This window comes from Biomphalaria glabrata, chromosome 2 (assembly GCF_947242115.1).
Source record: "Biomphalaria glabrata chromosome 2, xgBioGlab47.1, whole genome shotgun sequence".
NCBI lineage: Eukaryota > Metazoa > Mollusca > Gastropoda > Planorbidae > Biomphalaria > Biomphalaria glabrata.
This window is the reverse complement of record NC_074712.1, coordinates 22295834-22321619: the sequence shown is the minus strand read 5'-3', so window position 1 is coordinate 22321619 and position 25786 is coordinate 22295834. Positions and strand designations below refer to the sequence as shown.

The following is a 25786-nucleotide window of genomic DNA, read 5'->3' as shown; positions in this document are numbered from 1 at the left end:
ATATTTTCTGGCATTAAACGAAAGTCCCTCTAGAGGTGGTGTCAGAAAGGAAACAGGAAACAAGATCTTAGTTGCAACCTTGACCTATGTTCAATTCATAATAAATGAACCAACTTAAAGCTTGGAGTTTTGTTAGCCGAAGAATTAACAGCAGAAATAAGTCAAATCTCTTGAGCTGCAGCAGGGACTCCGTTAAACCTGAAAAGAATCAATGACTTCATGAGTGCTGAAAACTTACTCACTGTCACAGCAGAGGATTTTCTCACAATCCACGTCATGAAATTTCCCACACCTACTTACTTCAATATGTTCCCCACACCAAATGACTTCAAGATGTTTCCCATACCAAATGACTCCAAGATGTTTCCCCACACCAAATGACTTCAAGATGTTTCCCATACCAAATGACTCCAAGATGTTTCCCCACACCAAATGACTACAACATGTTTCCCACATCATGGTTCAAGTCCTCGTCGGAGCTTTTCTAAGTTTGCACTCTTTTTTTCATCTTCCTCTGTCTCTGCTTCTGTTTCGATGTCATCTGTAGTCATCATTTGTTTCAGCACCAAAGCCTCACACTTTACTTCAAAATATTTTCATTCAGATAGCTGTGATCAAGACAATGACTAATACTTATAATGACTCATTTTTTACAAAGGTCTGTCTGTCTGTCTAAAAGCATGACATTGTTCTAAAATCAAAGCATTGGTCAAATATTTCCTATCGCACAAATTAATTAATGTTATTTTAGATACTATTACACTTAATATAAACTTTGTTTTTTTACAGGGGCGTAACATGGAATTTTTCATCTTTGGGGGCCCGGGGGGACCTCTTTGGGGGCTCCTGCATTTTGCGTAACATTTAATTTTTAATGTACAAAACACTCATTTGGAGACCCACCTCAAAAGGGGACCGGGAGGTTTAAAATCTCCTCCCCACCCTATTTTTTTAAAGTATTTTTTAAAGTTGGTTTGAGTCTAGGTCTACGTTTAGGTCTGGGTCTAGGTCTAGGTTTAGGTCTAGATCTAGTTCTATGTCTAGGTTTAGGTCTGGATCTAGGTCTAGGCTTAGGTCTGAGTCTAGGTGAACATTTAGGTCTAGGTCTAGGTTTAGGTCTGGATCTAGGTCTAGATTTCGGTCGGGATCTAGGTCTAGGCTTAGGTCTAGATCTATTCTAGGTTTAGGTCTGGATCTAGGTTTAGGTTTAGGTCTGGATCTATGTCTAGGTTTAGGTTTGGATCTAGGCCTAGGCTTAGGTTTAGATCTATGTTTAGATTTAGGTCTAGATCTAGGTCTAGGTTTAGGTCTCGATCCAGATCTAGGTTTAGGTCTGGATCTATGTGTAGGTTTAGATCTGCGTCTAGGTCTAGGCTTAGATCTGGATATATGTCTAGGTTTAGGTCTGGATCTAGGTTTAGGTTTAGCTGTAGGTCTAGGCTTAGTCTGGATCTATGCCTAGATTTAGGTCTGGATCTAGGTCTAGGCTTAGGTCTGGGTGTTAGACAAAAACATCCCTAAGACTTTATATTCATGACATTGAAGTCACCAATATATCTCTGAGACTAATGTCAATTAGCACAGATAAACTCACTGGATGATGTTTCACCAACAAAGAAGTGAATTTTGTGACGATATGAACAAATATATGAATTAGCGACATTAGCCTATTCATTAGATACATACATTTCGCTTACTCTAGAAGAATTAGGAAACTTATTGTGAGATCTAATATATAAAGCACAAACTAAGGCGTATGTATGTATGTATATAGGTGTGTATATGTCTATGTATGTATGTATTTATGTTATTGACTACCTGCTACAGCACCACCATCCATCCTCATTGACGAGAACAAGCTAGATGCCGTAAACGAATTCTCCTACCTTGGATCTACAATCCAAGATGTCTCTTGAAGAGGAAATCAAAAAACGCATAGGGAAGGCCACATCAACCTTCGCTAGACTCCGACCAAGAGTTTGGGAAAACAAGAAGCTTACCACAGCGACCTAAATGGAGGTCTACAAGGCATACGTTCTTAGCACGCTACTGTACGGCAGTGAGTCGTGGACAACCTACACAAAACATGTGTGAAAACTAAACTTATTACACCTACGCTGCCTTCGAAGGATCTTGAAAATAACATGGAGTGTGTAATACTGAGATCCTCGCGAGAACGGGCCTTCCCAGCATCTTTACAGTCCTCAGGCAACACTGCCTATGCTGGCTTGGACATGTTTGTCGGATGGAGGACAATCGCATCCCAAAAATCATTCTGTACGGGCAACTTACGTCTGGCTCAAAAAAACTGGTCGCCCCCACCTCCCTTACGTGGATATTATAAAGCAGGATTTAAAATCAGTGAACTATTGATACTGACCAGTGGGAAGAGATAGCCTTAGGCCGCACTAGTTTGAGAGAGACGGTGACCAAAGCTATGGATAGCGAAAAAACATGGGCCTCACCTCTTGAAGAAATGCGTGCCACACGGAAAATGGACAGCTCCTCTACCACCTTGACCTGCAATATATGTGGACGGGAGTGTCTCTCCAAAATAGGGCTTCACATCCATATGTAAAAGTGCTCGAGATGAACCATAGTCGTTCTACGACTGAAGGAGGCCAGTGGTATGTACGTCCCGCATAGAAATCAAAACCGTTTGACCCATCTTGATAAAACTTGAGATAAATGTTCCTTAACTCATGACAGAGACCGTAGTGTGTCTTGAATGTCCTCCCACAACGGGGGGGGGGGGGCTAGAAAGTACCTCCATTTATCACTATTAAAGAGCGAAACGTTTAGATAAATCTGGTAAACTTGGCCCACAGGCCGCGGGTTACATTCGACCAGTATAATTATATTGTTAAGTTAAAAAAACGCAAGCTAAAAATGTATAGCCATATTACAAGGTCTTCGGGGCTCGCAAAGACCTTTGTTCAGGAAATAGAAGAGGCAGACAGAGAAAGCGATGGGAGGACAACATAAAACAATGGACGGGCCTGTCATTGAAAGGGGTTCTAACTAAAGCAAAAGACAGAGAGGAATGGAGAAAGACGGTCGACAAATGGTCGCCCCAATGGTCCAGCAGATTAAGGGACAGGTAAAGGTAAAAATAAGAAAGAAATTTTTCATAGCAATTGAAAAAATGTTTTTAAAAAAAACGACATAAGAAATATACAGATACATTTAATACATTATTTCCACACCATACCGTTCTACGACTGAAGGAGGCCAACATATATAGAGAGAGATTGTTTTTAATTGCTCATTTAAAATACTGGAATATTTTAACCTATGAACTTAGAGACAGATTTTTTAAATTGGGCTTATTTTGTGTGCATATTTATGTGTTGTTTTATGAGAGTATTATGTACAACAACAACAACAACAGCAACAAAAACATTGCCGGATAAAGAAAATGTCAAATCAGATTTTCAGTGGAGCTTTTCCTTTTGAGATAAGAAGAAACCAACAATCGGACAACACAAACACAATACCGTATCTCCTGCAGTCAATAGGTAGTAAAAATAAGACTTAATTCTCACTACACTTTGGATAAAGGATCGAAGCAGTGAAGTATAGGAGTTGTACTGGTCGATGTAGCACACAAGTCCAAAATGTTGTTTAATGTTAGATTAGGCAGGGAGACAGAGGTACACACACACACACAAATGTTTAATGTTATGTTAGATTAGGCAAGGAGACAGAGGTAAACACACACACACAAATGTTTAATGTTATGTTAGATTAGGCAAGGAGACAGAGGTAAACACACACACACAAATGTTTAATGTTATGTTAGATTAGGCAGGGAGAGGGAGGTACACACACACACACAAATGTTTAATGTTATGTTAGATTAGGCAAGGAGACAGAGGTAAACACACACACACAAATGTTTAATGTTATGTTAGATTAGGCAGGGAGAGGGAGGTAAACACACACACACAAATGTTTAATGTTATGTTAGATTAGGCAGGGAGAGGGAGGTACACACACACACACAAATGTTTAATGTTATGTTAGATTAGGCAAGGAGACAGAGGTAAACACACACACACACAAATGTTTAATGTTATGTTAGATTAGGCAGGGAGAGGGAGGTAAACACACACACACAAATGTTTAATGTTATGTTAGATTAGGCAGGGAGAGGGAGGTACACACACACACACACACACACACAAATGTTTAATGTTATGTTAGATTAGGCAGGGAGAGGGAGGTACACACACACACACAGACACAAATGTTTAATGTTATGTTAGATTAGGCAGGGAGAGGGAGGTACACACAGACACAAATGTTTAATGTTATGTTAGATTAGGCAGGGAGAGGGAGGTACACACACACACACAGACACAAATGTTTAATGTTATGTTAGATTAGGCAGGGAGAGGGAGGTACACACACAGACACAAATGTTTAATGTTATGTTAGATTAGGCAGGGAGAGGGGGGTACACACACACACAGACACAAATGTTTAATGTTATGTTAGATTAGGCAGGGAGAGGGAGGTACACACACACACAGACACTAATGTTTAATGTTATGTTAGATTAGGCAGGGAGAGGGAGGTACACACACACACACACAAATGTTTAATGTTATGTTAGATTAGGCAGGGAGAGGGAGATACACACACACACAAATGGATGGGTGTCTAAACGCTGTACAATAACTACATGGATAAGGAAAGATGACTGTGCTGCTCAATGTGACCAGCCTAAAGACGGCAGTAAATAGGACACAACAGAAACACGTTTGGCTAAGAGGAAGGAATTTATATACGGTCTAAATAAAAGAAACTCTTGTGTTTTTTTAACTACACAACTTGCAGACGTAACAAGAACTTGCTTTGTGTGTTTACGTTTAATGACTAGATAAAGAGAACAGTGTAACTAGACATACAAATAGAAGGGAAACAAAAGGAACAAGTGGAGAGAGAGAGAGAGAGAGAAATGAGTATGAAAGAGAAAGTGAGAACATTTGTCTGCGTCTGTGTTTCTATTTTCGCGTGTTGTTTCATGTCATCTTCTTTGTTCTTGTTTTACCAACGACTTCCATGCGAGTAGTTAGCAAGTAAAAGGAGAATAAACCTTGCACTCCTAAAGTCTGCCTCCTTGTTTAACCTCACTGAAACAAGAGCATGTGTGTGTGGTTAGGTTCGAGCCAACATGTTTTGCTTTCGTCAATAGTTTTGTGATTAAATTATCTTTTGTGCGTTAGTTACTCCCCTTTCTTTTATACTGAATAACCTCACCTTAAATAAAGATCAAATTTCGCTAACACTAAATCTGCATAAGGCCAAACTTTGATAACACTAAACCTACACAAGACCAAACTTTAAAAACACTAAATCTAAACAAGGCCAAAATTTAAAAACACTAAATCTACACAAGGCCAAACTTTAAAAACACTAAATCTACACAAGACCAAACTTTAAAAACACTAAATCTACACATGACCAAACTTTAAAACATTAAATCTACATAAGACCAAACTTTAAAAACACTAAATCTACACACGACCAAACTTTAAAACATTAAATCTACATAAGACCAAACTTTAAAAACACTAAATCTACACATGACCAAACTTTAAAACATTAAATCTACACAAGACCAAACTTTAAAAACACTAAATCTACACATGACCAAACTTTAAAACATTAAATCTACATAAGACCAAACTTTAAAAACACTAAATCTACACATGACCAAACTTTAAAACATTAAATCTACATAAGACCAAACTTTAAAAACACTAAATCTACACAAGACCAAACTTTTAAATCACTAAATCTACACAAGACCAAACTTTAAAAACACTAAATCTACACAAGGCCAAACTTTAAAAACACTATATCTACACAAGACCAAACTTTAAAAACACTAAATCTACACAAGGTCAAACTTTAAAAAACACTAAATCTACACAAGGCCAAACTTTGATAACACTAAATCTACACAAGACCAAACTTTAAAACACTAAATCTACACAAGACCAAATTTAAAAACACTAAATCTACACAAGACCAAACTTTAAAAACACTAAATCTACACAAGACCAAACTTTAAAAACACTAAATCTACACAAGACCAAACTTTAAAAACACTAAATCTACACAAGGCCAAACTTTAAAAACACTAAATCTACACAAGACCAAACTTTAAAAACACTAAATCTACACAAGACCAAACTTTAAAAACACTAAATCTACACAAGGCCAAACTTTAAAAACACTAAATCTACACAAGGCCAAACTTTAAAAACACTAAATCTACACAAGACCAAACTTTAAAAACACTAAATCTACACAAGACCAAACTTTAAAAACACTAAATCTACACAAGACCAAACTTTAAAAATATTAAATCTACCAAAAAAACACAAACGTCTACAATGTCTTTCACTTTTTTTGCTGAAAACGTTTTGCACCTCGGCAAATTAAAGCTCAGGTTTTGTTTTTTTTTTTTGGTTTTTATTTTTGTTTCTTAATTAAAATGTAATTGGAACGTTTCAGAAATTTAGTCTGAGATAGACAGTTAGACAGACAGACAGACAGACAGACAAATAGATAGATAGATAGATAGATAGATAGATAGATAGATAGATAGATAGATAGATAGATAGATAGATAGATAGATAGATAGATAGATAGATAGATAGATAGATAATTAGGTAGGAGGTATGTCGGTCTATGTGTTTCATTGAATTGACAGATTACTGCAATGATATATCTATTTACAGGTACTTCTACTCAGACTTCATCTTCTATAAGCACATCACAAGGTAAGTGGTTAGTTGTGTTCTCTGTGTTTTCGTCTAGCACGGAGAGTTTTTAGTTTTGAATACAATTAGTTTTTTTTCGCTCATGTTATTCTTTTTTTATTTGATTTGTTCTTGTGTGTGTGTGTGGGGGGGGAGGACATGGGTGTGTGTTGTCATTGTTTTTATTTCTTCCATCGTGTCAATATGAAGCTCAGCAAGATGGAAAGACTTCATCTCCACATCTCGTGAGTTTAACTCTCGGACGTTGGTACCATGCATCATGTCTCCATATCAATACACCAGTGTATTATGTGTATTAGGCAACAAAGACGCATCATGGCACTGTGTACCGTGTGGGTTACCTCAGTTTACATCAGGACTGTTTGATTCCTTTGATGCGGACACTTCTAACCCATACAACATCCTAAACACCATCCCAAACCAAACACACCAACCACTAGCCAGATCCACTCCTGTTAAACCTAAATCTACTCAAATTAATGTGGTGGGTTTGGCACAGAACAAACTAAATGACATGACGGAGGCAACTCGTAGGACGATTCCAAACTGTTTATTATACATTACAGACCTGCCAAAGACAAACATAAAACATAATTACACATGGGCATAAACTAAACATAATTAATAGGCCTAAATGGTTGTACACACAACATCAGGTTTAAATAATACATCAACAAATAGAAAATCTAATAATGTAAGCCAATCATCTCTTATCAGAACATAAGGAGGGATATGATACATCAGAAACATTATAAAAATTAATGACAAAGTTATTCTCTAACAAAATGGACATTTAACATTCTATATATGATCTAATTCGTATAGTATACTACAGGTACGCATTTCAATAGATAAATTCATCTACATGCTGGCTTCTAAAAATAAGAATAGTCCAACATGAACAAAAACCCTCGGTAGTGATATTCTATATAAACTACTAATTAAAATTACAATCTAATATAAATAAATAAAATTTAATTACCTGCAGCCATCCATAAACAAATGGTGTAGAACCTGTCACAAACAAGGAGTGGAGACGACGTAGGTCCAGTAACGTACGGACACTACAGCGACTAGAGATGCTGTCGAATCGACAGTGCCCACGTTGGTCTGCCTTGTTATGCGCGGACACAAGGTGCCATGTAGGGGGAAAGGTCACGTGGATATCGGGGTGCCCGGCGTTTTCTGAAAAGGTATCCACTCCACTACATTAATACAACAGCCTCACTAAACAAACCTACTAAAGAAGCAATACCAAAATACCTAAAAACTTTAGAAATAAATTTTCAAAGCATTAGGAACAAAACAGCAGATTCATATAACACCTTTAGTAAAATCACTAAATTTAGAAAGACTTCAGGATAGAAGACTCAAAAGTAAAGTAGCAGCTATACATAAAACACTGAACAATAATCTTCAAATACAAAAAACAAAATTTAATAAAATACTCTGAAAGACACAAAGATAAAGGCACATTCCTCGTTCCATATGCTAGGACAAATTTGTACAAATACTCCTTCTTCCCTAGTGCTATTAGGGCATGGAATGGGTTGCCTGAGCTAGCCAGGAAAACCAGTGACTTGGCAGAATTTAAGTCATTGGTTAATATGCATGACTAAATGCATGACGCGTAGGACGTAATCATCTTCTTTTTTGAAGTAACGTCTGTATTATATAAGATAAGATAAGAAAAACACATTGAAAACGAGATCACAGTAGAACTGCTCGAGACTGACCACCCAGAAGGTTTTCATTGTTTCGTTTTAATTTTTTTTTTATTGGAAGGGAGATTTTAATGCTAAACCATCTTTTACCCCACCTTTGCCAATGGGGGTCTGAGGTTAACACCCCCATCCAGGGGGTTTTGAGGTTTAAAACCCCTTCTTTAATAAAGAGCAAAACGTTTAGTGTTTTTTTTCCTCATTTTAACGCTAACACTTTAAATCTGACGAAGTATGGCTACAATGTTGTGATCAAGAAGTGTCCGCTGTAGTTGTAGCTGGCTTGGAATATGCAACTACCGGTACAGCTCCGGATGTACGACAGTGCGTGTACCATTAGGCCTTAGCCTCCATATACTCAAACATATACACCTTTTTTAAAACTAAAATATGAATTTTTTTTTAAAGAAAGTGAGATTACGGATAGCAGTCATATTTCCACATTCTAAAAATATAGTATGCCATTAGATATTAGTATTTTTATTTCATATACCGGTAATAATTTATTTTTTATAATATTTATATTTTATATAAAAACATAATAAAATAAAAATTACTATTTTTATTCACGAGTGAATCTTTATTAAAGCTTTCAAAGGAGTCCACATTCTTAAATTGTGGCCCTGTTTGTAAATAACCATTCACAATATTTTTATTTTAAATACATGAAAATATCTCAACCCTCATATGTCCGTTTTAAATAATAATTATTTAGTTTCAGCTGTAAGGTTTGCATTCTATTTCTGTTTATAATTCGGTGTCTGTGTTTCATGGGTACTTCTCGATCTTGAAAGTAGAATCATCAGGTTGGGGTTCACTTTGGAATGCGTGCATTATATCTTTGTCAATAATTGATGCATCGTTTTGATTTTGTACTGTTTCGGTTCATTTCTGTTGGCTACTATTTGGACGATGTCCAGTCATTGCCCCATTTTGTTTTCTATTTCAGTATTAACGTTCACTACTGTACAGGGAAGCCTTAGAATCATCGCTGGGCCTTTTTCTGTGTATACCCCGAGTCTGGCGGATTCCTCGTCTCCGACTTTCATTTATTTTCGTAATGCTTTTGTTTTTAAGGTAAGTTGTAGTCAGTCTTAAGCAGACGATGACTTGTAGTCAATCTTAAGCAGACTTGTGACTTGTAGTAAATCTTGAGCAGACGATCACTTGTAGTAAATCTTAATTAGACTTGTGACTTGTAGTCAATCTTGAGCAGACGATCACTGTAATCAATCTTGAGCAGACGATGACTTGTAGTCAAACTTGAGCAGACGATAACTTGTAGTCAATCTTGAGCAGACGATGACTTGTAGTCAATCTTGAGCAGACAATGAGTTAGCATAGAATCAAGACTGAGAAAAGTGTTAGAGATGATAGAGAAGGCAGACGTTAATGAATGAATGAAGAAATATTTTCACATTGTCTGCCGTTGGACTGGTCAATGTTTAACTTTGATTTACTAAGGACTATTAGTAATAAAAGAAATCAATACATTTTAATAATACAATTTGAATAGAATTTAATTATCACATCAATAAATAAAAGCGCGAAGCGAATCACTTGTAGGATGAATAATGTTTTGGACCACAACAACAAGAGAGCTCCCTTTAAGTCGAGTACTTCCAATGTTGTTGGACCACAACAACAAGAGAGTTCCCTTTAAGTCGAGTACTTCCAATGTTGTTGGACCACAACATCAAGAGAGTTCCCTTTAAGTCGAGTACTTCCAATGTTGTTGGACCACAACATCAAGAGAGTTCCCTTTAAGTCGAGTACTTCCAATGTTGTTGGACCACAACATCAAGAGAGTTCCCTTTAAGTCGAGTACTTCCAATGTTATTGGACCACAACATCAAGAGAGTTCCCTTTAAGTCGAGTACTTCCAATGTTGTTGGACCACAACATCAAGAGAGTTCCCTTTAAGTCGAGTACTTCCAATGTTGTTGGACCACAACATCAAGAGAGTTCCCTTTAAGTCGAGTACTTCCAATGTTGTTGGACCACAACATCAAGAGAGTTCCCTTTAAGTCGAGTACTTCCAATGTTATTGGACCACAACATCAAGAGAGTTCCCTTTAAGTCGAGTACTTCCAATGTTGTTGGACCACAACATCAAGAGAGTTCCCTTTAAGTCGAGTACTTCCAATGTTGTTGGACCACAACATCAAGAGAGTTCCCTTTAAGTCGAGTACTTCCAATGTTGTTGGACCACAACATCAAGAGAGTTCCCTTTAAGTCGAGTACTTCCAATGTTGTTGGACCACAACATCAAGAGAGTTCCCTTTAAGTCGAGTACTTCCAATGTTGTTGGACCACAACATCAAGAGAGTTCCCTTTAAGTCGAGTACTTCCAATGTTGTTGGACCACAACATCAAGAGAGTTCCCTTTAAGTCGAGTACTTCCAATGTTGTTGGACCACAACATCAAGAGAGTTCCCTTTAAGTCGAGTACTTCCAATGTTGTTGGACCACAACATCAAGAGAGTTCCCTTTAAGTCGAGTACTTCCAATGTTATTGGACCACAACATCAAGAGAGTTCCCTTTAAGTCGAGTACTTCCAATGTTGTTGGACCACAACAACAAGAGTTCCCTTTAAGTCGAGTACTTCCAATGTTGTTGGACCACAACATCAAGAGAGTTCCCTTTAAGTCGAGTACTTCCAATGTTGTAGGACCACAACAACAAGAGTTCCCTTTAAGTCGAGTACTTCCAATGTTGTTGGACCACAACAACAAGAGTTCCCTTTAAGTCGAGTACTTCCAATGTTGTAGGACCACAACAACAAGAGTTCCCTTTAAGTCGAGTACTTCCAATGTTGTTGGACCACAACAACAAGAGTTCCCTTTAAGTCGAGTACTTCCAATGTTGTTGGACCACAACATCAAGAGAGTTCCCTTTAAGTCGAGTACTTCCAATGTTGTTGGACCACAACATCAAGAGAGTTCCCTTTAAGTCGAGTACTTCCAATGTTGTTGGACCACAACATCAAGAGAGTTCCCTTTAAGTCGAGTACTTCCAATGTTGTTGGACCACAACATCAAGAGAGTTCCCTTTAAGTCGAGTACTTCCAATGTTGTAGGACCACAACAACAAGAGTTCCCTTTAAGTCGAGTACTTCCAATGTTGTTGGACCACAACATCAAGAGAGTTCCCTTTAAGTCGAGTACTTCCAATGTTGTTGGACCACAACATCAAGAGAGTTCCCTTTAAGTCGAGTACTTCCAATGTTGTAGGACCACAACAACAAGAGTTCCCTTTAAGTCGAGTACTTCCAATGTTATTGGACCACAACATCAAGAGAGTTCCCTTTAAGTCGAGTACTTCCAATGTTGTTGGACCACAACATCAAGAGAGTTCCCTTTAAGTCGAGTACTTCCAATGTTGTTGGACCACAACATCAAGAGAGTTCCCTTTAAGTCGAGTACTTCCAATGTTATTGGACCACAACATCAAGAGAGTTCCCTTTAAGTCGAGTACTTCCAATGTTATTGGACCACAACATCAAGAGAGTTCCCTTTAAGTCGAGTACTTCCAATGTTGTAGGACCACAACAACAAGAGTTCCCTTTAAGTCGAGTACTTCCAATGTTATTGGACCACAACATCAAGAGAGTTCCCTTTAAGTCGAGTACTTCCAATGTTGTTGGACCACAACATCAAGAGAGTTCCCTTTAAGTCGAGTACTTCCAATGTTGTAGGACCACAACAACAAGAGTTCCCTTTAAGTCGAGTACTTCCAATGTTGTTATTGTTTGCTTTAGTTCCTCCCTTCTTCTGACGTTTAATCAATTGTGACCATTGAACTGGGTTTTTTTATGTTTGTTATTGTTTTGTTTTTGGGTTTTGTTTCATACTTTGTGAATCCCATCAGAATGTCATTAGATCGATTGTTTGACGGCATTATATCATCATCTCTTTCTGAAACCATTTCTTTTCTGTATTCCTTTGAGGTTTTTTAGTCGTGTGGGAAAATGTTTTTAATTAATTGACAATACAGTACAAACACTATCATGATTACACCATGCATGGTCCTATTCATAATTGTGACACCATTTTGTAAGCATCACCAGTAATTACAGTCGAACTACTATTCTAAATGCGCCATCAATAAGTCTATAATAATCAAGTCGCAAGTTTAAATGACTGATCTACTTTTCAAGTGACTAAAAACTCAAGAGCCACCTATGAAATTAAAGATGGCGTCAGGGTTTTCTTTTGAGAAGTCGACTGAGGGCATGAGTAGATTGAGTTTGCTCAAGTTGTTTCTGCATTTACTCTGAGTTGGTAAGGCTTGACTTTGTGTTTTCTTTGCTCTTCAATCTTGTTTCAATGGTGGCTGAAAGTATTCGTATAATTATGCATGGACGATGGAGACACATATTTCGATGTGCCTATGGCCCAGCCAGACCAGGGCACCGCTAAGACCTAACGATGGATCCATTCTACTAACCAGCAAGGAAGATGCTCTAACTTGATATTGACGTAGCAGTTCTATCAGCTATTCAAACGCGTTTTAAATCAATACACCCGACAACCTTTACTAGGGTGTTGTATGATAAACAGAAAAGCTGAGATCTTTTCCATGTAAAGCTAGATCAATATATCGTTTACTTGTAGGTCAGTGGGTCCTCCACATGTCAGAATTTATCTAGCAAACATTTTCGTTGACCTTATCTTGTAGCTGTCACTATTTTCAATCAAAAGTACGACATAGATTTATGTGTCATGTTTGATTAGCCAAGCGTAGATTTCTTTTTGTTCATTAGTACATTGCAAGCATATGAAACAATTAGCTGTCTGGAAATGTAGTGCGTTTTATTTTTATAATTACTTTAAAGATGTAAGCAAACAAGACATGAAGCTCTTCGAAATTGACAGTTGGGAAAATAAGGCACTGGACAGATCCACTTGGAGAGCAAACATAAATGAAGGGTCCTGGATTGCAGATGGCGTACACACCAGAAGTAGAAAGAAGGGTGAAAGTGCAAAGGCGCCTGGTGATTACAGATGCCCAACCTGTGACCGCAGCTGTGTATCAAGGATTGACCTCTTTAGTCCCATGAGAAGTTACAAAGGGAAAGAGTTACAACCCGAGACGTAAAGGACATCTATCAACTTCCAATAACAATATTTTGTTTCGTGATAGCATGTCAAGTTAAATGGAGATATTGACAAGCTCTCTCTATTGTCCTTTCGTTTCATAGTTACATTTAGAGTTTCAATAGAGGAAGTTATTTTTGTTACAGAGATGAAAAATAAATCTTAACCTAACTGGCACACATTGATGTGAATCTATAGAAAGGTGAAATTCATTTTGTTAATTGAAAGCATCAACATTTGACACTTTGCGTTAGCAGGAACATGTCAAAAACATTTTAGCAAGACTTTCATCTGAAACTGTCAAGAGAAACATCAGCAAGCAACAGTCCCCTGTCTGTATGTCATAGCACAACAAAGTGGACAGGTCAACAATCACGTGTCATCTGGTAGACGAGACAATAGAGTCGTCTGCACGAATGTCACGATGTCAATTGCCCTGTTGTTCCCACTTGAGTTAAAACAGCAACTTGAATAAATTACAATTGAATAAAGTGTGATCAAATCTTCAAAATTCCAATATTAGAGAATTAAATGTATTCCTTCCATTTGACCAACTGACCACATCTCTCTGTCTCATATGCGGGGTGTAACACCACTATTATGATGACATTCTCTTGATGTTACCAACTGGGTTCTTAATGGGTGTCGAGCTGGAGTCGCAATGAAGTCTCACAACAAGTATTAAAATGCACTGAGCAACGCACTTATTAGCAGACAGTGAATTTATTGATTTAAATAAATAACTTGACAGGTTACTCAATTAAACAATCCCTTGACAGGTACTCCTGAAGTAGTACTCAATTAAACAATCACTTGACAGGTACTCCAGAAATAGTACACAAGTAAACAATCACTTGACAGGTACTCCAGAAGTAGTACACAAGTAAACAATCACTTGACAGGTACTCCAGAAATAGTACACAAGTAAACAATCACTTGACAGGTACTCCAGAAATAGTACACAATTACACAATCACTTGACAGGTTCTCCAGAAATAGTACACAATTACACAATCACTTGACAGGTACTCCAGAAATAGTACACAATTACACAATCACTTGACAGGTACTCCAGAAATAGTACACAATTATACAATCACTTGACAGGTTCTCCAGAAGTAGTAACTTATCACTTCCAGAATAAAACGACATCTCCATATTCTCTATAACTTCTATGCAATACTCAATACAAGAACTTTCCTTAGAACAATATACGTCCTTCATCTCTGTTGATCAAGTTACAGCTCATTCTATACCTTGTGGTTTCCGCTCAGACTGAGAGCTTTTCCTTCGTGCAAGGGCACTTTTATGCAAGGTGACTAAAAATCTCTACATGTCACAATGAGTCTCAAACGAGGCTGTGACACGGGGTACTTCTATTTACCTTTCAAACTTTTGTAGACTTACTATACCACTAGATTACTCTGCACCTTTAGACTTATTTTACCTCTAGACTAACTATCGTCGGCCTCCTTCAGTCGTAAAACGACTATGCATCATCTCGAACACTTTTTCATATGGCTGTGGAGCCCTATTTTGGAGAGACACTCCCGTCCACATATATTGCATGTCAAGGTGGCTTTCGCTTTGGTGGTAGAGGAGCTGGCCATTTTCCGTGTGGCACACCTTTCTTCAAGAATCGAGGCCCATGTTTTCTCGCTTCTTATAGCTTTCTTGGTCACCGTCTCTCTCCAACTAGTGCGGCCTAAGGCTATCTCTTCCCAATGGTCAGTATCAATGTTCACTGATTTAAATCCCTTTTTATCTTATCAACATAACGGAGGTGGGGCGACCAGTTTTTCCTGAGCCAGACGCAAGTTGCCCTTACAGAATGATTTTTGGGATGCGATTGTCCTCCATCCTGTGAACATGTCCGAGCCAGCACAGGCGGCGCTGCCTGAGGACCGTAAAGTGGAGGGAAGGCCCCTTCTCGCGAGGATCTCAGAATTACATACTCTTTCTTTCCATGTTATTTTTAAGATCCTTCGAAGGCAGCGTAGGTGGAATTAGTTTAGTTTTCTCTCATGTTTTGTGTAGGTTGTCCACGACTCACTGCCGTACAGTAGCGTGCTAAGAACGCATGACTTGTAGACCTCCATTTTGGTCACTGTTGTGAGCTTCTGGTTTTCCCAAACTCTTGGTCGGAGTCTAGCGAAATGTGATGCGGCCTTCCCTATGCGTTTTTTTATTTCCTCTTCTAGTGAGAGGTCACATTGAATTGTAAAACCGAGGTAGCAGAATTCGTTTACGGCATCTAGCTTGTTATCGTCAATGAGAATGGATGGTGGTGCTGTAGCAGGTGGTCCCATAACATTAGTTTTCTTTGTGCTAATGGTTAGGCCATACTTTTTGCAAGCCTTAGAGAAGCAGGACATTAGTGACAGAAGCTCCTCTTGTGAGTGTGCCACTACCGCTGCGTCGTCCTCGAAGAGCATATCTCTTATGAGGGTGGTTCTGATTTCAGTTTTTTCCCTCAGTGTAGCAATATTTAGAAGTTGCCATCGAATCTGGAATGAAGATTTATGCCTTTGGTGGAATAGTCAAACGCGTGGTGGATTAGCATTGAAGAGAAGGTTGGGGCCAGGACACATCCTTTGTTTGACTCCGCTGTTTATACTGAAATTTTTGGAGCAGGAGCCGTTGAACTGTACTGTACCCATTAATATATTTAGCAGCTTGGGTTTTAAAGAGACCTTCTCTGCTGACTAGATCAAAGGCCTTTGTCAGGTCGATGAATGCAATGTACAAAAGCATCCTTTGCTCTCTGCATTTTTCCAGAAGTTGATGAATGGCGAAAATCATGTCAATTGTGGATCTCCCTGAGCGAAAGCCGCATTGTGATTCTAGATAGACTCAATCAGCAAGTTTTTGTAGCCTGGGAAGTATCACTCGAGCAAAGACTTTGCCTACAATGCTTAGGAGAGAGATTCCCCTTGTGTAGTTGTTGCAGTCGCTTCTGTCGCCTTTGTTCTTGTACAGGGTGATGATCTTTGCATCCCGCAGATCGTGTGGCACAGCACCTTCTTGCCAACATTTGCAGAGCAGTTCATGTAGAGGTTGGCTTAGTTAAGTTTTGCATTGTTTCAGAAGATCTGGGGGGATACCGTCACATCCAGGCGCTTTGCCGGCAGCCATACTGTCTATGGCTTTGTTGAGTTCTAGTCGTGTAGGTACTTTATCTAGTTCATTCCTTGTGGGTAATTGGTTGATATCGTTAAGAGCTGAGGCAGAGACTGAGCTTGTTGTGGCCTAGAGTTCGAAATAATGTTCGACTCATCTGTGCATTTGTTCGTTCTTGTCTGTGATAGTTTCCCCAGTGGTTGATTTGAGAGGTGCTGACTTGTTTTGGGCAGGCTCTAGAGCCTTTTCGATTCCTTCATACATCCCTCTTATGTTGCCTGCTTGAGCTTCGAGCTGAATATCCTCACTGAGCTCTATCCAGTATTCATCAGCACAGATCCGTGCTGTCCTCTGCACAGTGGCTCTAGCTTCTTTCAGAGTGAACAGATTGCATTGGGTAGGTTTCGCCTTCATATATGTAGCGAGTGTCTCTCTCTTTGCTCTCTAGACTAAGTATACCTCTAGACTTACTATACTTCTAAACTTACAATACCTCTAGACTTACTATACTTCTAAACTTACAATACCTCTAGACTTACTATACTTCTAAACTTACAATACCTCTAGACTACTTTATACCTGTAGACTAACTATACCTTTAACCGAGGCTCGAACCTGTGACTCCGGATTCGGTCGGCGCATGCCCTTATTTTCGTAGCATTTTAATTCACTACTTTCTCTCTTAAAAACTTGGTCCCTGGTACTGTTATTTATTTATGTTTAATATATGTATGTATCATTTGTTTCAGCACCTAGCTTCAACTCTATGTTTTCCTCTGTAAACAATTTTTTTTTTTGTATGGAGTCGTCTTGGTTTGTTACGAATGACAATGAAATAAACATTGGCACATTAACTCCAATCACATGACCACTGTGCAAACACATCTAGCAGTGCTATTTAAAGGAGTAGCTCCAGTCTTAGACCGGCAGGTTATAAAATAATGTGTAGGACGGCGACAGAGACATACTGTTCATTGTTCTAAAAACATCAACAAGAAAAACATTAAAATTACATTTTTAAAAAGACAATACCTCTAGTATACAATTTAAATACCTCTATTATACAATTTAAATACCTCTATTATACAATTTAAATACCTCTAGTATACAATTTAAATACCTCTTTTATACAATTTAAATACCTCTATTATACAATTTAAATACCTCTAGTATACAATTTAAATACCTCTTTTATACAATTTAAATACCTCTATTATACAATTTAACTACCTCTAGTATACAATTTAAATACCTCTCTTATACAATTTAAATACCTCTTTTATACAATTTAAATACCTCTATTATACAATTTAAATACCTCTTTTATACAACTTAAATACCTCTTTTATACAATTTAAATACCTCTATTATACAATTTAAATACCTCTTTTATACAACTTAAATACCTCTATTATACAATTTAAAATATATTAAAATATAAAATAAAATAATGTACACAAATATATGGTACAAATCGGGTAACGTGACATTGACACCGTATGATGCGTGAACTGTACTTTGATTACGTAGGTCTATTTACCAATTTCTGGACTTGGAACTTTGGCTATTATTTATTGATATTATCATTATATGGACATCACCATCAAATACCAGACCCAGACTTCCGATTTGGAACTCTTAAGACTAGACTAGAATCTAGATGTAGAGTTAATGCACGTACAAAATGAGTAAAACTTAGAAGCCACTTCCATGTCGGTACGTTAGAGCTACGCCATGTTTAGATTTGTTTTTTTACTTAGAAACATTAGAACGGTTAAACTCGAGTTTTCCCTGTGTGGCAAACGAGCTAGTAATTCTTTTATCAGCGATATACATGAACTTTCAAATTTCTAGGAAAATCGTTAGAGCCATTTTTGAGATCAGCTGACCAGATTACTTGAGCTAGATTTCTGAAAGTTTTCATGAAATTTGACTTGAATAGAGGTATTGTATAGGAATGAGAAGGGGGGAATGTAAAAAAAAACAGATTTTAGGTTTTATCTTGCCGAGATCATTTTTCTGTGTACACATCTGTTGTCACCGAAAAGGCGGAGCATCTCAAGACTTTGTGATGTGCATGTCAGAATAATTATTTCATTTATAACCATACATTACCTTCACCTGCGAATAGATAGTCTGGAATATAAGTTTATTAAATGTTTATTAAGATTGGCGAGTAATAATTTGAACAAAGTCTTTTTGTTATCTTTTCAGATGGACACACTGTTCATGTCATCAAGTCTTGCTAATATGTATAACAAAACCCAGATGTTGAATGTTAGGTAAGCAGACGATGTAGATCTAATTCACATTGCTAGAGAAACTTCTCTTATTTTTTGAACCGCCTACTCAAGCATTGAGGCACAGCACTGTACAAAGAGACTGGTCTCTGGGCATTTCCCTCCCAGTTTCTCAATGTACACTCTACACAAAAAAAGTTTCTCTGGCTACCCTGTGGCTCTAGCCTGTCGCCGCCCAGAGACAATCAACCTCTCGGACCTATGCAATCAAAATGACCAGTGTCCAGTGGGCAGAAAAAAAATCCACACGGTTTCGTTAATTACCAGCTAGCCAGGACTGGTGGAACGGACAGAAGTTGTTGTTAATCTCGTTTCCTGTGTGACTATTTCTCATTGTCCATCTCCTATGTACACTGTCCTCCCCAGATCTCTAGCAGTGGTCCCTTGTTTTCACTTTGACCTGGCCCTCTGGACGCATCGTCTCCCTTTTATTAACTTTTCAATCACGTTTCGAATATTGTGTTTATTTGTCTTTGAATAAAAAGAAAATTCGATAGACGCTGTAGCTAGCGGTGAATCTACCAAAAATAGTTTTAGTCAAAATAATTATAAAAACAAAACATGTTAACATTGGGTTGGACTGATTGGACTTGGAGAACAAACGGGCGAAAGTAGAGATATAGATAGATAGATAGATAGATAGATAGATAGATAGATAGACAGACAGACAGACAGATAGATAGATAGATAGATAGATAGATAGATAGATAGATAGATAGATAGATAGATAGATAGATAGATAGACAGGCAGAAAGACAGACAGACAGATAGATAGATAGATAGATAGATAGATAGATAGATAGATAGATAGATAGATAGATAGATAGATAGATAGATAGATAGATAGATAGATAGATAGATAGATAGACAGGCAGGCAGACAGACAGACAGACAGACAGACAGACAGACAGATAGATAGATAGATAGATAGATAGATAGATAGATAGATAGATAGATAGATAGGTATGTAGGTAGGTAGATAGATAGATAGATAGATAGATAGATAGATAGATAGATAGATAGATAGATAGATAGATAGATAGATAGGTAGGTAGGTAGGTAGATAGATAGATAGATAGATAGATAGATAGATAGATAGATAGATAGATAGATAGATAGATAGATAGATAGATAGATAGATGGATAAATAGATAGATAGATAGATAGATAGATAGATAGATAGATAGATAGATAGATAGATAGATTGATAGATAGGTAGATAGATAGATAGATAGATAGATAGATAGATAGATAGATAGATAGATAGATAGATAGATAGATAGATAGATAGATAGATAGATAGATAGATGGATGGGTGGATGGATGGATTTATGGATGGATGGATGGATGGATGGATGGATGGACAGGTAGGCAGATAGATAGATAGATGGATGGATGGATAGATAGATGGATAGATAGATAGATAGATAGATAGATAGATAGATAGATAGATAGATAGATAGATAGATAGATAGATAGATAGATAGATAGACGGAAGGACGGAAGGACGGACGGACGGACGGACGGACAGGTAGGTAGATAGATAGATAGATAGATAGATAGATAGATAGATAGATAGATAGATAGATAGATAGATAGATGGATAGACAGACAGACAGACAGACAGACAGACAGACAGACAGATAGATTTTAAAAAGTTTGCCTCATTTGTTCAAGACACGAAGGAAATACTCCGTACAAATTGATCCTCCAAAATAAACAAACAATAGTCATGGGTGAATCAATAGAAATAATCTATCTGTGGGCAAATACAGACAGGCAATACAACTATAGCTGACAAATTACAGACCAAGTAATGGACAGAGGAGTTTTGTCGCTAGACATTCTTTATGTCCAAGTCTGACAATTTTGCAGGACATAGCTTCCTTAAGAAAACCAGATAGAAACATTATAGAACATTACCAGCATGGATCCTCTTGAACAATATACGTCACTATTCAACGAGTGATGACGTTATTTATGTTGGAATAAACTCTACACCACGTCGACCTAGGCACATTATATCTTACAAAATTATACTACACACATCTTTGTTTATTCTTTGTTTTTATTAGTTCTTTATCGAAATATTTGAAAGGCTCTTTTTTTTTCGGAAACGTATATTATTCTTGCATCCTAAGCCTCTTTTTCCTAATATAATAGGACATAAGTAACATTGTAACTATTAAACCTCACAGTCGGCACCTTCTATAGAATAGACGGATATAAACTCAAAATCTATCTACTGGTGAAAGGAAAATATTTTTAAATGTTAATTGATAAATAAGTTTTTAAAAAATAATAAATATCTAATGATTTTTTAAATTAAAATTTTAAAGCCAGATTCTAATCAACCATTAAAGCTCACGTGACTTATAGTTTGCATTGGGCGCGTGTCTTTATGCTCTCACCTTGTTGTGTCATGTTGACATCCAGTTCTACATTCTTTGCTTAAACCTACAATTTGTTACAACCAATTCTAACTTAATAATACAGTCAACTAAAAGCAGGGTTATTGTACTGCTGTACAAAAACAGTTATTAATAATTGACAATGGTACAGCCCAGCCTACCGAATAAAACCTGTCCCACCTCTCGACTGCCACCAAAGTCCATAAGGTGCCCAACCCAAACAAGTGATGTCTTTATGCCCCACCTTGTCAATGCATGCACACAGACAGACAAACAGACAGACAGAAGTCTTACGCTTTCCCTCGTGTATTAGATATCCGAGCTGGAAACATTGTCAAAGCTGGCCATGAAATGAAAAAGAAGTGTTCAGTAGATAGAACACAACTTGTAAGAGAGCTCACATAAAACTGACATCTTGTTTTTAAACTGCAAAGCTAAGGACTTGGTAAAGCCTTAATGTATGAACTTGACCTTTCTTTTTTCAAAATGGAAGTTTTCTGTTCACCAATTCCCTCCATTTCTGTCTCTGACTAAAGTACTGCAGCGACTTCAACAAGTCACAAATTTGTGGGTCACCCATTCATTTTGTCTTGATCTGTTTTCACGAACTTTTTTCTAGTTTCTTTTTCTGAATTCAATTGATCTGTCTCCTCATTGAAATCAAAGATGTAAAAATATGGTCCTGGACTTTAAGTTACACCAGACAGCTCTTTGAAGCATTTTAGCGCAGTCTGCTTTTTGGATTGATTTTAGTTTTTAAGTTCTTGTATAACATTCCAACAGATACTTGTATGTAAAGAAATGATAGATAGATAGATAGATAGATAGATAGATAGATAGATAGATAGATAGATAGATAGATAGATAGATAGATAGACAGACAGACAGACAGACAGACAGACAGATAGATAGATAGATAGATAGATAGACAGACAGACAGACAGACAGACAGACAGATAGATAGATAGATAGATAGATAGATAGATAGATAGATAGATAGATAGACAGACAGACAGACAGACAGACAGATAGATAGATAGATAGATAGATAGATAGATAGATAGATAGATAGATAGATAGATAGATAGATAGATAGATAGATAGATAGATAGACAGGCAGGCAGACAGACAGACAGACAGACAGATAGATAGATAGATAGATAGATAGATAGATAGATAGATAGATAGATAGATAGATAGATAGATAGATAGATAGATAGACAGACAGACAGACAGACAGATAGATAGATAGATAGATAGATAGGTAGATAGATAGATAGATAACTATTTGTCTCACATTATCCGCAGTGGCAATAAAAGTCACGTGTTGATCAATTTTGTCATGCTGCCCCAGTCACGATTCACTGCCTCCTCCATGTCAGCATTAACTGACAGCATCCGCTCTGTAATTGTGAGCGGAATGAGAACTAGTATCTTTGTCATTGACACTGGTTCCTTAGAGCTCAAAGGTTGGTGTTTTCTAAGTTTTCATTTCCTTTCATAGCTTGGTTCTAACTTTGTTCTAACTTAAGTTTTTGATTAAGGATAATCTTTATGTTAACTATAGAATGATTAAAATTTCATACACGAAAATTATTTTAGTTAGTAAGTTCTGGTCTAAAATTCCAACAGATACTTGTATAAAACGAGAGAATATACTCATTTTGGAATGTAAGGAAATAGATCCAATAGAGCTAGCGATTGAAAATATTTCCTAGTTTCATTTCCTTGATCTCTCACTTCTGATGTTTCTTTCAACAGCTATGAAACCACTCACAGGGTACACTGTCACTCCAGGTAGGTTGCTCCTTGTTATTACAATTCCTCTATGCAACTTACAAATTCATAAGAAATGTGAAAAACAAACTGGACGCAGATCTCGAAAACGGCTCTAATGATTTTCCATATATAGGTCTGTGAGATAAATAACTAGACGTTTAGCAACATTTTACACACCGTCTTGTAAGTCTGGAGCTAGCATTCAAATGTTTGCACACCGTCTTGTAAGTCTGGAGCTAGCATTCAAATGTTTCATACTCAGAGTGGATTTATACATTCTCAGGACTTTTTATGGGGAGAGGGCATTGGAGTGGGGTCAAAATGTTTCTTTTTTTTTTTTTTTATTGTGTGTTTAAAAAAAATGTTTACCCTTTCAGACCTTGCGATCTATGGGGCAGATGATGTTAAGGTCATCTGTTTCTATGGCCAACGGTTAAAGAGCCGTGTGTTATGTGGCCAGCACAACGACCGACCGCCTTTACTTTCCCCAATTAAAGTCAGATGCCCATTACAGTTGGGTGGACTCAGGGGGCGCTCTAATAATCATGAAATTCAAAATCTCAGTTTTCACCGAAATTTGAGCCCAGGACTCCAATTGCTGCCTTTAAAAAGATCTACCCCCCCCCCCCACACACACACACAAGAAAGATCAACAAAAACTGAACAGAAACTAGCAGAACATTGGTTTCGATGTAAACATCTTTTCGTTTTAGCATTATTTCTTATCTTTGATTTAAAAATCAATTTCCCCTGCAACTAGTCGGTAAGCAAGTGGCAGCTTCGAATCCCAGCTACGAGCTGTTATTCAAAATAATCTAAGTACACATTACTCCTTGTCATGATAGTCATCACACATTTTTTTCATGATACTCATCACACGTTTTTTTTCATGATACTCATCACACATTTTTCATGATGCTTATCACACATTTTCATCATGCAAATCACACATTGTCATGATACTCATTACACATTGTCATGATACTCATTACACATTGTCATGATACTCAATGTACAGTGTTGCTGTTTTTTTTTTTTGTTAAATCTTTTCCTTTCTTCCTTCCTCCAGGTGAATGCCAGCCTATTGTCGTGTCTGAATGTGTGAATCAGACTTCGTACAACCTTACCTCCGTCCCAAACCTACTAGGTCACAGATCCCAGGCAGAGACTGAACAGTACCTCAAGAAAAATCACAACATGTTATTTGTGAATCCGTGTCACTTGTACGTAACAGAATTCTTCTGTTCGGTATTCGTTCCCGAGTGTGGACCTCAAGGGAAACAAATCCCACCATGTCGTAAATTTTGCAATGGTAAGGAGTTACAGTTCTTAGATATTATTAGCGGCCCCCGAAAGGGAAAAGACGCTATTAGTTTTGTATGGCCTGTCTGTCCCTCCGTCTGTCCGTGCTTCCGTCTGTCCCGTTTATATCCCGTAAACTAGAAAAGATAGTGAAAATCCTACATTACAATATTTTAGACCATTCAAATTTCTGATGCAACGGCTACTTTTTTTTTTTCTAAAAGCGAAAAATCTAATTTTTTTAAACACTTATGCAAGCAGTTTTTTCATAAAATACACCACTTTTACAACTATTCACTATTAATAGTAACAAACACTTGTGGCTCTTGAGTAGGGCTGTCGACTATTTACCCTATTTATAACATATTCATGCAAACAGTTGTAGATTTTTTGTCAAAAAAATTTTTTTGCATTTGTATTGTTAAATTATGTAAGTTCTGTTATGCTAAGTACTTTATTTACAAAAAAAAATGTTTATTTTTGTTTTAAACAGAAAAAATCTATTTAGTATGCAAATAAGTCAGACATAATTTAAAACAATAATTAATAAGTAGTTTTTCATATTATCGCGTGGACTACATAGTATCACTCCAGGGTCTAGACCAAAGAAAAAAAAATTTTTACGGAAATGTTTTATTCTTGAGAAATAAGAGATTGGCCCTTTACAAAACAATTAGATCAATTAGATATTCATTATATGGCATCAGTTAGGCCAGGTTCACATCTAACTTCACATTAACTTTCACTTATTCTTTGGTTTGCTGGACCGCTGTGGCATCACACGAGATCTGTTAATCTTTTTTTCTCCATTATTTTCTGTCATTTGTCTTTGATAGAATTTCATTCTTATAGTATTTGAAACCTGCGTTTTTACGTTCTTGGGTGGACCACTTCGGGGGCCGATTTTCAGTTTGTGTTTCCACACAAAATGTCTTTGTAACCTTGTTTTTTATTATTATTATTTCTGCTACGTTTAGTAAGATTTAAAAAAAAACACACTAAAAGTTAGATATTCATTGAGGAAAATTTGGTTCGTACTTTTCAATACTATTGAACTGAAAAAAAAAAAAAGAAAATAGCAAGCAAGTAAAATTCCATTTTTCAAAAGTGGCTGTAGAAGTTTTGAATACAAAATTCAGACGAAACGTTAATAACAATGTTTTAATTTAAAATGTAATCATTTTTTTTACAAAGCTTATGGCAACTCACTCTGGTCTTTCTGGTTAAAAGTTTATACACGTTATTTCTCAAACGCC

At 37.1% G+C, this 25786-nt stretch overlaps 1 protein-coding gene across 4 annotated transcripts in view; it reads left to right on the top strand.

Annotated features, from left to right (window-relative positions):
* LOC106062913 (atrial natriuretic peptide-converting enzyme-like) overlaps positions 1 to 25786 on the top strand; it is a 195208-nt gene that overhangs the window by 136218 nt on the left and 33204 nt on the right. For all 4 annotated transcript variants that reach the window (XM_056019653.1, XM_056019651.1, XM_056019650.1 and 1 more), the window contains 6 exons: positions 6756 to 6797; positions 9468 to 9595; positions 18953 to 19020; positions 22758 to 22918; positions 23211 to 23246; positions 24298 to 24540. In XM_056019653.1, coding sequence (XP_055875628.1) covers positions 6756 to 6797; positions 9468 to 9595; positions 18953 to 19020; positions 22758 to 22918; positions 23211 to 23246; positions 24298 to 24540 — 678 coding nt within the window. The remainder of the gene's footprint in view (positions 1 to 6755; positions 6798 to 9467; positions 9596 to 18952; positions 19021 to 22757; positions 22919 to 23210; positions 23247 to 24297; positions 24541 to 25786) is intronic.